The sequence below is a fragment of the Brachycentrus maculatus genome, unplaced genomic scaffold, assembly GCF_059751285.1.
Source record: "Brachycentrus maculatus isolate JH-2025_06_01 unplaced genomic scaffold, ASM5975128v1 h1tg000244l, whole genome shotgun sequence".
NCBI classification, from domain to species: domain Eukaryota; kingdom Metazoa; phylum Arthropoda; class Insecta; order Trichoptera; family Brachycentridae; genus Brachycentrus; species Brachycentrus maculatus.
Genome location: NW_028280995.1, coordinates 1,465,001 through 1,480,298, shown reverse-complemented (window position 1 = coordinate 1,480,298; position 15,298 = coordinate 1,465,001). Strand labels below are relative to the sequence as shown.

The 15,298-nt window shown below is 29.8% G+C and overlaps 1 protein-coding gene across 4 annotated transcripts in view; it reads right to left on the bottom strand.

Annotated features, from left to right (window-relative positions):
- The window catches only part of Eip63F-1 (Ecdysone-induced protein 63F 1), a 127,536-nt gene that overhangs the window by 108,581 nt on the left and 3,657 nt on the right, over positions 1-15,298 (bottom strand). For 2 of the 4 annotated variants that reach the window (XM_088265214.1, XM_088265216.1), the window contains exon 2: positions 2,850-2,882. The exons of the other annotated variants lie outside the window; for them this stretch is intronic. In XM_088265214.1, coding sequence (XP_088121340.1) covers positions 2,850-2,882 — 33 coding nt within the window. The remainder of the gene's footprint in view (positions 1-2,849; positions 2,883-15,298) is intronic. 4 annotated transcript variants of the gene reach the window in all.

Below are 15,298 nucleotides of genomic sequence, written 5' to 3'. Positions count from 1 at the left end.
TATTATCTCGTGCAATAAATACATGAAAACTGAGAGTAAGTTACGAATCTACAAGATGTAAATGCGACCAACAAGAGATAACACAACTAAGAGCAAAAATCTGCTCAGAACATCTGAAATGAAGATCTTAAGAGCTATCACAGGGAGGACGCTTAGAGATAAGAAGAATCAGAATAAGAAACGAAGATATCAGACGGATCTGTGAAATTGAAGATATCGTTCGATGAAGCAGAAACAGAAGAAGGTTTTGGAAGAACCACGTGAGTAGAATGAACATGTCTATAATCCCGTACTTGTACATCGCGGCAAACGAGATACCACTAGGTTCTCCCCGGAAGACCACCAAAGAGATAGTTGGACATCAGCATCCCAGGCGTAAAAATTTCTGAAAAACAGATCTAGAATAAGAAGAAGAACAGGCTTCGACTTTATTGCTTACCTCGTAATTGGCATGTTTTTTGTAAGAGAATCATTTGTAAGATTGCATTTGTAAGAGAATCAGTAATCAGAATTTGTAAGAGTTTTTGTCAATGTTCACCGAGGTGCACAAATAAATTGTGTAAAAAATAATTTTTTTAAGATTTAAAAAAAATTCTATCAGTTTATACACATAATAAGAGCTTTATACCAAATTACGTATAAAATATTTCGCAATGAACTTGTTAAAGGACACGATTGCGAATAGCCCCATAGTTCCGGCATTCTCTCTTTTTATGCCCTATTTTCTCGGCTGGAGAAATACGAGATCAATGGAAGTGTTCCTTTGAAATATTGTATCCCTTCAATTTAAAATGTTTTCTTTATTGTGAGGCTTGCCGTGACGAAATATTAATATGTATATCCTCTATCTGTTTCCATTCCTTTGGTTTAAAGATGACCTCGACTGTTGTATACTGTGTCAGTTTCGGCTATAACCAGAATTTCCGATATTCTTTTTTCTTCCAACTTTTTACGACAGAAACTGATGCCAAACGTTCTCGTTACTTATTTCACAAAGATAATAAATAAAGTTTTTTCTAGACAAAACTTACGGTTTATCCAAACAGAGCTTGACTTATTTTTCAAGTTTATTGTTACTGGCAACCATCATAACTTAAAACATATTTTCATTCTGTATCAGCACCATAAAAACGTATGTTATTCTTCCCTAATATTTATCTTTAATTATTGAGGAAAGCGAAAGTAAACATATATCAAGAAGATTACATACGAAAGTCTATAATATAACGAAGTGAAATTATAATATTACCTATTTGACTTTTAGTATCAAAACACGACATATCCGTTTTCATCGTTTTGAGTTTATCACGAAAAAAAATTATGTCCTTAAATTTAAGAATTTTTTAAATTTAATTACGCAACATCTGTTTGTTTTGCATTAAAATATATGAATAAACCAGTTTTTACATTTTACAAGCTTTTTTAGTTTAGAAACGTCACGTTTTGAAACTAAAGTAAAGTTTGTTGGTATAGATATACTTATGTGGATATGACCGTATGTAAAAATATTGTTTTTTTTTAATAGAATTTAAAATACATATATTTTTAAACGGATAACGTGACTGAATGGTTGAAAATGTAAGTCACAGTTTGAAATCAACTCTAGGTCACATATTTTTTTAAGCTTTGATAATTTATTTTTATAATTCAAAATACTTGAGATCCATATGAATAATATTCTATTTTCACAGGCCCATATAAAGTTTTACATTTTACAAAACTGCATTTGTAATTTATTTATATCTGAAAAAGGACATGTCTGATTTTCATACCAAATGTCACATACGGTTACAAAAATAAGAATAAAAATGCGAAAATTATCAAGCGTTACATTTCAACCAAAATATAAAAATAAGACAAATCAAGACAGTCCTAAAATAACTAAAATCATATCATTTAAAGCACTCATGCACAGTTGTTATTCTAAATATTCTACAATAGATATTAGAAAAAAACAAAATAAATCGAACATAGTATTAATAAAACACATCAAAAGAGTATTATTAAAACACATACAAAAATATATACATACATATGTATATGATTTGAACATTTCTCGAAACCTTTTTTGACTGGGCGTATAATTTTAGGTATATCATAAAAAAAGGTTTGTATTTTTTTTAATTTAGATAAATATTTATGCTCATACTATTTTTGAAGGTGTAAGCGGCCGGTTAGTGCGTGTTTTAAATTTGCAGTGTAATTAATGTATTATTCATTATTATTATGAGAAACATATTTTAAAAGCCATATAACTTTACGATATATGAATGAGATTTTCTACGTCGTGTAAATGATTAATTTTTAATCATTTTTATTTTTATCATTTTTTTAGTGTAGCGGTTTAAAAATATTTGATTAAGATTTACGATAACGACATTATTAAAAGTTGTGTTTTATTCATCATCGTTGCATTTGAATTATGGTTTTATTTTATTTATTAACGTTTGACTTAGACTGCTGTTAAAGTAAGCAAGACATATTGTGCAAGATTAATAGGTCAGCGAGTAGCGAAAAGTTACCTAGAAAAATATATTATTTGATCGCATACATTATCAACACAGACACAAGAAAAGTACTTCCGTTGATTTATCAGTTGTCCACTAAAGCTCTAACGTATTATATAATAACGAGAAATAACGGTCATAAATAATACCAAGACTTTTTCGCGCACTAAACGTGAAATACTTTTATAAATATTTCCTATTTTCATAATTTAAGCCATGAAATACGGTGGCGGAAAGAAAGGTTTATTTATACGATGATTTCTATGCGACTCTTCTCGATCGTTGAGAGGAATTGATGAAACGAATAAATGGTGTAATGATAAATATATAAATTCTACTGACCTTCCGCCTACTCCTCGACGTGGTGGCCATTCCCTGGAAATTATGTATTATTTATTACATGACCGTGGTAACACATTCACAGCTGGACGATACCAATTTTTGATCACATTAATCCTCCGATGGGCGCAATGAATCTATTAGATACATAACATCATTTTTCTGTAATTGCTCATTTATTATTTCGACCACAGTGATACAGTGTTGGATAATTGAATTTCATAACCCAGATAAAATAACGAATTTTTAAAGATAAGTCGTTACATAATTCGGTTTTTAGATTCGATCACAGAAAGCTAATCAATCACTCCAATCAATACTTTAATTTGCTTGCGTACGTAAAGCGTCTTTCAAGCTCCTTATATATTTGACTATTCGACATCAAAAACTTAAACTGGAATGAAAAATAGTCCTAGAAAAAGTAAAAAATACAAGTAAGTAACTTTCTGAGATGTACCTACTTGTATTTCTATGTGATTTTTCTGAAATTTATATATCTAGAGCTATAGAGTACGTAAATATTCATCATTTTACCCTTTTTTAATCGCATGCATTAAAACAGTGTTTTCTTGTCCAATTTTTCATTGAATTTATTATGACTTTATAAAGGGATTAAATATTTCAATTCAATCCAAATAATGATTTATCTGTAATATACATAAATGAGACTTTAAAACAAGTGTGTAATAATAATTTAAATCAAACAAAATACTCTTCATATTTTACATTCAATTATGTTTTAAAATATTATTGAAAACAGTCAAAAACTCTACTTAAGTTTTTATGGTATAAAGTTTTTTCAAAAGGGATTACAAACGCAAAAAGGTTGTATTTATTTACTCATTTCATTTGTTCGGGTCTCAATATATTGCGCCCATCGGAGAGATAGTATTATATTATAAAATAGACATTTAGAATATTTTGGCTCCATATTTACGTAACATCTCTCTGGACAAAAAAGAAACGCCTCGTTTGAGTCATTTTAAAATATTTTATAGGTCGACGCGCCATTAGCTGAGTAGTAAATATGTAGTACCTGAATGTTAGTGCGACGCAATACTTCGAAAAGCACGTAAGACTTCGAAGCGAGGTTGGCCCGCAGATAAAAATAAGAGATTTGTAAAAGACTGACATTTTGTTACCCTTACATTTGCGGACACTTTATGTTTCGTAATGAAAAATGTACTATTTGAAAAATTTTATCGAACATTTTAATGCGTGGTAAAATTTTTAATGGAACATTTATACCTAAGGATACTTAAATAAAATACTTTAAAGGCATTTGCGAACCAAATTATTTCATGTTTGCTGTCTCTATTTTCAAATGTTTTGTTATTTTTATATAAGTATGTTTACAGTATTTTTTACCCTCATGTTTTAAACTAAAAAGGATTAAAATATATTTTTTATGTTTTGTAGATTAATAGTGAATTAATGACGTGATGGTTTTTTTACGTTTGTTATTCTGTTGCCGCATATTTTTTGTTTTTGTATTGGATGATCTGAAATAATAAATTAGCATAGAAATTCGAACAGCTTTACTGTCTGCAAACTTTACTTAGACGTTTTTCAGAAAAATCAGATAAAATTAATACTTAAAAAAATAATTTTGAAAACACAGATATATCATTATACATTATTAAGTATTTTAATATGGGAATATGGAAATTATTAGCTGGTTTAGTGATCATTAAACACGCTATAATATATAAATATATATAAATATATATTTATATATATATATATATATATATATATATATATATATATATATATATATATATATATATATATATATATATATATATATATATATATATATATATATATATATATATATATATATATATATATATATATATATATATATATATATATATATATATATATATATATATATATATATATATATATATATATATATATATATATATATATATATATATATATATATATATATATATATATATATAAATATTATTTTACCCACATTTGACAATCGTATTTCTTAAATTTCAGAACATTCTATTTTATTTTGTTATTTACTTTTCGAGTTCGAAAATTCCATAACTGAGAATATATAATTTTTTTATGTCAGTAATTAATACGTCCGCCTCCGTAGTGTAATGGTCAGCATGCTACCGTTCTGGAGGTCCCGGGTTCGATTCCCAGGGGGTTTAATAAATAAAAGTGATTTTTTCACTCTAATATTTATTCAATATTACACTGGACTGGTACCTGAAGTGGAGGGCTGATCACATTTCCTTCATGTGTAATCGATCGAGATAACACTGCGTTTATATGAAACAGTGCCCTATGCACCATTGGGGTGCGGTGAGGGATTTATTATTTATTATTGTAATTTAAAATATAATGAAAATTAATTTTATTCCAGCTTGATTAAGAGGTGCAATGCTTAGTCAACCATATTTTGCCAGTTATTTTATAGACATACAAATTCTCATATTGATGGACTTATTCATCCTTGTGACTAAAATATAAAATATGCATATTAAATTGATCAAATCCAATATTTGTAAAAAAAAACTTTGGACACATTCAAAATATTATGTTACTGACAACCGCATCAAATTTAATTTGACCCTCCCAAGAATCGACCCTCGCCGAATGTTCTAACCTAACCTAATCAAACCTACCCTAACCTAACCTAACCATTTATAAAAGTGAATGGGTTTAAGTAAGCAATTGATTCGTTTGTTCAATCAAATAACCCGTTTTAGTAAATATAAACAATAATTAAAATATAACTTTGTTTTAAAACCACAATAAATATTTTATTATAACTTAATTGTAATGTCTACCGGTTTCGAAACTTACCGTTTCTTTATCAAGACTAATTAATACTTAATAGTATCAGTCTTAATCAGTAATCTTAAGTCAGTAATCAGTCTTGTCAATAATAGTACTAATCAGTCTTGATGAAGGAGCGGTTAGCTTCAAAACCGGTAGACATTATAATTTAGTTATGGTAAAATATTTATAGTGATTTTAAAACAAAGTTAAATTTTAATTATAAAATGGAAAATCACAAAGTTAGTGCTTCAAATATAAATTATAAATTTAAACAAGTTTTAAAATCCCTCTCAAAAAGTTGTGTCTAGTGTAGTTAGCTTTTTCTTTGCGTTCAGCACAAATATACGAGATCCGCATTTCTACACCCTTGGATTGGGTTTTGCAAACTGTGCGGAAAACCTTCAACGTTTACACAAACTGTTAATTAATTTTATAAAACCGTTTACCTTTTTTGGAGGGTTTCTATCATTTTCTCTTGCATTTACGCAAATAAATAACTTTTTTAATTAAGTAAGCATCTCCCATCCATTTTTTAACCTAAAAACTTTCACAAAGAAAAATTTGTTGGACAAAAGTACGTTTATCAAAAATTGCTTAGGTAGCGTTTTTTTTTTAATTTAGCCCCCATTATACGGAGAAAAATATTTTTGATTGAAAAAAATGTTTAATTTTACATAATTAAAAAAGTTTTCCATTCATCTGTTTTTGGTCCATGCCATTAAACTGCGACTATATGATTCTTCCGGCGTCATTTTTTAAAAAATTAATACAAAATGGTTATTGGCTTGTCATTGGATGGTTTGATTTGTCATTTTATACACATGTAACATTCACCATTCTAACCAAGATTGATCAATGATAGGCACTTTGCTTTTATGTACTATAATTTATGACCAATAAATATAACGCGGCATTTTATGATGCTTATTATATAGAAACGTTTTGCATTTCATATACAAATTTTACTTCTGTTTTTTTTTGATAACTTCTATTTCCAATAAAAGTACACTTAAATATCGATTTTTCTCGATTCACTTTTTCATTATTATTTTGTTTCACTAAAAACAAGTTTACGGATAATTAGGAAAAATCATCTTTGAAGCAGTCTAAGAAACTACAAGGACTCCTTTCAAAACATATGACTTGCTAAAACCATACATATCTTTCTCAATATTATTTAATCAAATTAAACTGTACTTACTTAAAAACATACAAAAATATATTAAATTTTTAACAATATTCAGACGTTAATAATATGTTAACAGAAAGGGTCGATATTTAAACAGAATCAAATAAAAAGAAATATTCAAATATTTTTTATCATAGATAAAATATGCAGTCATCTATTTTGCACATAATCGTTGAAATTCAGCGTAAATATAATAAAATTTGTCTATGTAACTAATTTCGTACCAGTCAACAAAGTTTTTAAAACAGACTAACAATGAAAGCCACACAAAACGTAAAATATAACGGATGGAGGGAAAATGTGTTCGTTGTTTACATTGGGCCAGCAGCCAATAGCAGAATCCAGTTACGTGTTACGTTTGTGATTTAATTGCCCGTAAATGAAGGGTTCTGTATGTTTAGTGCGTACTTAGAAAAGAACATCGAATTGCGTCACATGTGCTCTGTATATTCTCGAAACGTACTTCTCAAAACTAACTAATTAACCATCACATCGTTTACTCCAGGGGTAGGCAGAGGGTTTCTGATAATTAAAAAATAATAAAAACTAAAATAATAATAAAAATGATAAAATGAATGGCCCGAGGGAGAAAACTTCTCAGGGGTAAACTTTTCGTGACGTCAAAAGTGTTAGCTAAGTAACTAGGTTTAGATATGGTTTAGAACGCTCACTCCTTTTAACAACGTCATATATCAAATATCGTCAATTTTCAGTTGTCCATGTTTTCGGAATGCCCCGAAAGTGTACTATATCCCAGCAAAAGTGGTATATTTTTAACTTAATATTTACCCGCTACATGGCAGAAAATGTTGTTTTTGCATTTTGAAGAGACGGTATTGTTTAATTTTTTTTTTAAAGTACTAAATATTTTTCAAATGGAGAAAAAACCTTCAGGTTTTACCTAAAAAGATTTGTTACACAGTAAAAAAAAATCGATGAGTAGCTTGATATTTATTTTTAATACATTTTATTATATTCTTTAACTTTAGAAACTATATCCTGAAAAATCTAGTTCTTTGATTTATGACGTTGTTGAAAGGAGTGAGCGATATATTAAAAATAAAAATACATTGAAATGTCGCAGACGAAGTAACATGATCATTTTATTTGAATGATTAACACATCTTTCTAAAATTTTAGTACTATGGTCGTCATTCAAGGGTAGAATGGTAAAATCACTTAAACCACCAATGACAGGTCGTTAATCCTTATAAACTCCAGATTCCATATTCTAACTAACCACCGTGCCGCTTCCCCGCAGGAGTAGGCAGAGAGAATAGAAGAACGCCATTCTAATATTTCTTTGCAAGCAATCTTTGCCTTTTCCACCACATGCATCTCCTCATACATACCCGGCGATTATTCCGACTCGTGACCCGACCACTTTCAAGTATTTGAAATACTCGATCATGCAAAGTTTTCCACGGTCTTTCTCTGCTTATGTTACCAACCACTTTGGCCTCTCTCTGGGAATTGAACCCGGGACCTCCTGTGCGGTAGCTAAACACGCTAACCATTACACCACGGAGGCGGACAAAATATTTTGTTTAACCAATTTATTTTTAATTTACGCATTAAATGTAAGATCAAATACTGTTTTTTAGTATACTAAGTCGTATTTTATTGCTGAAGAAACACATAAAAATAAATTTTATGACAATTTTTCGCATAGTTATGGCACATTCAAACGAATGCACTCGTTTGAAAATACCAAAACTAGGCGAAACAATTGTGACAAAATTTATTTTAATGCATTTATTCAACAATAAAATACAACTTAGTAGACTCAAACATTCAGTGTTTGATTTAACATTTCATAAACAAAGTAAAATGGAGTTCTACAAATTAAACGCCAAATCCATAAATAAATAATTTCTGTTTATCATCAGTTAATTATCATCGTCATTAAAAGTTTTTTTTAGTTATAATTTTATTTAGTGAGGAAAACAAGAAACGTGACAACACATTTGCGACGCGCAAAAAAATTTCCCGCTCAAAAGTCACCGTTTAAATTTAGAAGAGTTTCGAGTTACTGAGTAAGATACTCGTACCGCCATAATGTCATTTCCGCAGGGTCGTAACTTTGTTTGAGGGCGCGACGGGGAGTTTCCCGCCAATCCACCGGAAGTGAGAATCAAGGTCACCCCAGAGCGGAAATCCGGTCATTAAGACTGAGCTTACGATACGGAGGTACATAATTATAATATTATTGCCTACGAAGGGTTGACGTTATCGGCCGTGGAGGAGGGTTGTTTTGATTGTCACTGCGAGATAAGATAAACATTGATATTGCTGTGTTTGTTTTGTATTGGTTGTTCCATTGGTCGCCTGCGAACATGGCTACTAAAGTCTTGAAACTGTTTTTTTTTTGTTATTAAAAAAGAGAATTATTTGTGTTTTTATTATTTTCACAAATATTTCAATTTCATTTCTGTGAACCTTAGCGAATCATTATTAGAAATAGGTATCAAATTGCGGTAGAGGGGCTCGAACCGAGAAACTATCTTAAGAGTCCGCGACACTAACCACCGGACTACAACCCGACACAAAGTTTAGTTTTTGTACGGATATTTATTAGTAGAACAGCATTTCACGTATATAATAAAACAACATTTTGAGTGTGTTCAAATACTTGTTCACAAATCTGGATTATCTCCAATTATAAGAGTTATTTTTTATATTATTTTTTGACATCTCAACAAAGACGAAGAAGCATATGAAAATGTCAATCATGGGTAGAATTGGTGAATGTTACACGTGTGTAAAATGATCCCTTAAACCAGCCTATAACGTTCAGACTTACTTATATATTCTTCAATTGTTGAGATGTCAAAAAATAATTTATATAATAAAACCTGAACTACATAATTTTATACTATTTTTATTATATTTGACCAGTGGCCAGGTTTCGTCGATGCCTAAGAGAGGCATAGAAAATAAGGACCCAGAAGTCATATGTGAAAGAAGGTGTAAATGACACTTTTAATTGAAAAGATAAATACAACTTCCAAAATTTGAGGTGATTGTCGATCATGGGTAGAATGGTGAACGTTACGCGTGTGACCACTTAAACCAGTCTATAACAGGTCGTAATGTCAAGGTATCAATCAGACAGATGCCGTGGCGTAGTTGGGTAGATGCTCGACTGCGAAACTGATTTCCGCTTGTTACAAAAAAAATCTAGAATGATTTACATTAAATTTGTCTGGGTGTTTATGATACATTTTTTAAATCTACCTTCTCTATCCTTTCTATTCTATCTACAAATAAGGCTCTTAAAGTAGAAACATTGTAGGTTATTCCTTTAATTTAATTTTTATATATGAAATAAAAGGAATAACCTACATATATATATATATATATATATATATATATATATATATATATATATATATATATATATATATATATATATATATATATATATATATATATATATATATATTATTCATATCCCCAAACTGTTTCTGAACCCATGTTTCTGAATTTTGTCGATAATGTTTGATCGCTCTGACGACGACTGCAATCAGTCTACTTTCATGCTTCTTTTGTTCTAGTTTATTTTATAAAATATTATAAAAAACAGTTTTAAATTAATTTAATATAAGCTAACTAAGGAAATAGAAAAATCACTGGGAAGAACCCATAAATATTTCTTAACACAATTCGAATTCCCTTGACCTTCCTCGAGTCACCTTCAGTAGGGATCTAATTTAAGTCAGTTATACAAATCTCTAGATCAGTAATAAATTTCATCACGATATATTTATAAAAGGTACGAGTATACAAATACATCTTACATCATCAGCTGCTTTTGTAATTCCAGAAAAATAATAATACAAGGGAGATAAATATGTTTTGGACATCTCAACCTAAATGAAGCAATATATGAAAGTCTAAATATTTACAGGGCTGTCAAAGGTTGATTTACGTGTTCACTTTATGCAGTACAATATTCACCTTTCTACACGCGATTGTCAACCACACTACTCAAATTGTAGTTCTAACTCATACAAATATTAAGTAATTCTCACGTCGCATCGTGTGTGAGTTTGCGGCAGTATCTATAGTGGATTTTACTAAGGTTTTTATTTAGCAGTAGCCCTTTGTTTTAAAATCATGCAAGATCCATACTGAATTAATTTTAGAAACTGAGACACGTTTGAAAATATGTGTATTTCAATTTATTTATTAGCTTATAATTTTACTAGTTATTATATCCACAACATATTGGGTGTATCCAAAATCTAGTTCACAAATCTAGGTTTCTCCACATATCACTTGTTTTTACAGTTGAGATGTCAAAATATTAAAAACAACTCGAATATAAAAAAACCCAGATTTGTGAACAAGGATTTGGACACATTTAAAATGTTGTGAAAGATGAATACGGTTTACTAATAATTTCTACGTAGTATGTAACTAATCAATATAATTCTTAGGTACATACATACACACATAATATATACTATAGATGATGTGTGTAGAATTGCGTAGGTTTTTATGATACGACATTTATTTGTATGAGGCGCCGCACACTGGGCCGCTCCATAAGCAGATATTGCACAAGGCGTCTTTACACTAGGAATCATCATATTCGGCATTGATTTTTCTATTATAGCATATGCATTTGTTGATAATACTTCATTCCCATTTTTAAAGCTAAATATTACTCAAAAATTAGGTCTCCCCTTATCTGCACGTTCATTTTCCCTGTCCTTCTAAAATCGTGTATTAGTTTATGTTGAAGACTTTTATAATATATATATCGCTTTTTCAGAAAAATATACATGTATCTTATACCTGAAAGTGTGTAGTTTCCTTTACAGTTCTTATCATATTTAGAATTCGATTAGTATTTATATCGTACTAAAATATACACAAATCTGGTTTTGTCTAAAGTCTACGTAATCAGAGGGCATGTATGACTACACCTATGGATTGAAGGAAGCTAGGAATGTATATCAAGACAGACGAGTGCGGCGTTCCATCCTCTTCACCTACCCTTGCAGAAAAAAACGGAGTCATGGTAGTAGTATCAGTAGTAGAAGTAGTAAGATATACACACAAAAAATATGTGTGAATTGTTCATTCCTAATTATATACTGTATTTTACTTTAATTTTTGGCGGAGCGTTCCGGAATAATTTTTGTGGTACTTTATGACATATTTTTTTATGTTAAATCTAAATCTTGAGTATTATATATTGCAATATATTTGTAATAAAAAACATATTTAAAAAAATGTTGTATAGGTCCAATTTTCGTTCAAGAATATAAAATATTAAGCGAAGCGTTCGAAACATAATTACCTATACAATAACTGACATGCAAAGCCATTTTTTTTAATACTTTTTTTCGACAACATTATTTTCTAATACCCTTATTAATTTTGAATGTTTTTTTTTTCAATTTCTTCGGCCAAGTTTCGGCGTTTCGTAAACCTATGTGCGACGAACAAATAAGGCGTAGTTACGCTCGAGATAAAAAGGGGAGTGAATTTTCAAACGGCTTTATTACAATTTTAAAACCTTGAAGGAAATCTTGATTATTTCATTCTTAAAATGTTTTTAAATTTTATGAAATGGAAACAGATAATTTTGAAGAAAGTAACGTCATTAAGTTTCAAGACCAAGTCACGAAATACGTGTTGTAAAATCTCAAAAATTTTTAATAGACCTATTTTGACACACTTATTTCGTAAGCTTAAAAATCAACTAAGCGAATTTATCTCATTAATTGATTCGGCAGTCACTTTGTGGTAAAATCGCATCATACGGTGTTTGAAAATGATGCGGAATGCATCGAAACACGTGTCACAGTAGATTTTAAGAAATAGTGGTATTTACTAAGTAAAACATTAATTAAAAACGAATTTATCTCATTTACTATACGTATCTATAACGAAAAAAAAGACAAATAAAATTTTTAATATGTTATGTGAAATATGTATTTAAAAAGAAGTAAACGTCCAATTATATAATATTTTAAAATATTAGATAATGTGAATGTAAACTTACTACCTAACCAACCATCATGTCGCTTCCCCGTAGGGGTAGCAGAGAGAATAGAACGCTACACCAGTCTGTTTTTACAAACAATCTTCGCCCCTTCCACATTTATGCATCTCTTTATACATATCCGCTGATCATTCCGACTCCTGACCTGCCCACTTTCAAGTATTTCAGATATGTACTTGATCATGCCAAGTTTAATATAAATGTAGTGTCACTTACGAACTCTGATATAAAATAGACGATAAAGTGCTACGTTTTACTGTGTTATTCAAAATAACAAAAGCGATAAAATCGAAATTTGTTCGAGATTTTTTTTTAAATCCCATAGAAAAATTATTCCTGAGATATTATCAAGTAGGTACGTATTAAAAATTAAAGACAATAAAAAAGGAAAGTTTTGTATGTTGATTAAGTTTAATACGTTTCTTTGTTCGAGCAATAGAAAAATTCAAGAGTTTTTTCAAAATTGCTTTGAAATACAAAATAAGAAATAATTGTTAATTTTTTGTCCAGAGGATAAGGAAGCCATAATTTCAACGCTTTAAATTTTATTTATATATATTTTTTCAATGACTTAATTCAACATGTTTCCATACAATTTAACATATTTTGAAATCAAAACATTTCATAAATTTTTTCATACATAATACGGAGGTTTTTAAAAATTTTGTATTAAGATAAGTTTATTTTGTACTAATGTAGACAATAATATATGTTAATATTTTTAATTTAACAACGAATTTTTAAATTGTTGTCTAGCTGGAAATACTTTGATTTTTAATAAATGTTGTCACTTAAAGAATAATTGTTAGCTTTTTGTGATGTTAAATAAAACTGAATCCCATTTTTTACGACCAATTAACTAATTTTCCCAATAACGGGCATCTTCAAACTGTCTCGTCTGAGCACTCTCAATGTTCCCCTTAATGCGTGAAGTTTTAATTAATCAAATAATCAAGTGGAGGTGTACCAAGCATTTTTTTAATCAAATGACTGCATTTGTGCTGATCAATTTTTGTATTAATAATGGAATTACATTTATAAATATCAATAAATACAATTTATTTAAAATCCGTCAGTTTGGCGGGAAAAACAAATTTGGCACTAAAAGATGATGTTTTGTTTCATTGATATAACTTATTCATATATAAAAAATAAGAAAAAAATAAACAGGTATTTTTTTAAATAGTTAAAAATGTATTTATTACACCTTTTAAAAACATAAAACTTTAAAAAAGTTTTTAGTTACTTTATAATTTTTCTTTGATTTAAATAAAAAGATTAATGGAAATTACTCATCGGGAATATTAAATACATATGTGACTTTTGTATCTAATATGTTTAAATAAATAAATTAATAAAAAAAAATAATATCAAAATTTAAGTCATGTATCGAATGATTCAACGAGTCAACAAAAAATACTCACTCTTTTGAAACTTTTCACAAATCTAACGAACACAGTTAGCGGGCAAGAGAAAGGGAGCACTGAAAAAGTTTTCCGATGTTTCGACTCGGGCGAGATTGGGTGAGATCGGGCGAGATCGGGAGAGTCCCGGACGAGTGCAGAGCGCTCCAGTGGCAGCAGGCGCACTGCCACGGCCGAGCGGGCGCGGGTCGGCCCACCCTCGCGGGGCTTCCCACGCGCGCCGGGCGCCTCTGGCGGAGAAATCTACAACTAACGCAGTAAGGGCGCGCGGGAAAAATAAACTGAGGAGCTTTTGTACACATTGTACACTGATTGTACTATGTTGACTGTAAAAAAGGGAAAACCCTGGCCACGAGTTGAAATTTAAATCCCTAATGCCAAAACCGCCTCCGTAGTGTAATGGTCAGCACGCTCGGCTACCATTCTGGAGGTCCCGGGTTCGATTCCCAAGGGGGGTAAAAACAAATATAAGTAATTTTTTCACTGTAATATTTATTCAATATTACCATGGACCTGAAGCGGAGAGCTGATCACCTTTCCTTCATGTGTTAAACGATCATGATACCACTGCGTTTATAAGACACAGTGCCTTATGCACCATTGGGGTGCGGATAAAGGTTTTATTTATTAAATGCCAAAATATTTTTTTTTAAATGTACAAAGAGTTGTCTTATCTTTCCGAGTACTTACGGTCTAAAGCATATTTTAAATACGTATTTAATATCACATGAAAAAAATCACTGTCTCCAATGTTTTTCAATTTTTTTGGTTAAAAAATATGTTGTATGGGAGACGGAAATTTGCTTCACATCTTTTAAAAAATTATATCGACTAGGAGAGAACTTTTTCACATTTTTAAGGATTTTTTATTTGGATTTTTCTTTCAACATTCTAAACTACAGAGTTAACATTCCATTGTTTTCACATATAAAACCTGATTATTGACTATTTGATATCTTACTAGTTTAATATTGCCCTGAAAATATCCCAAAGCAATTTCAAACGT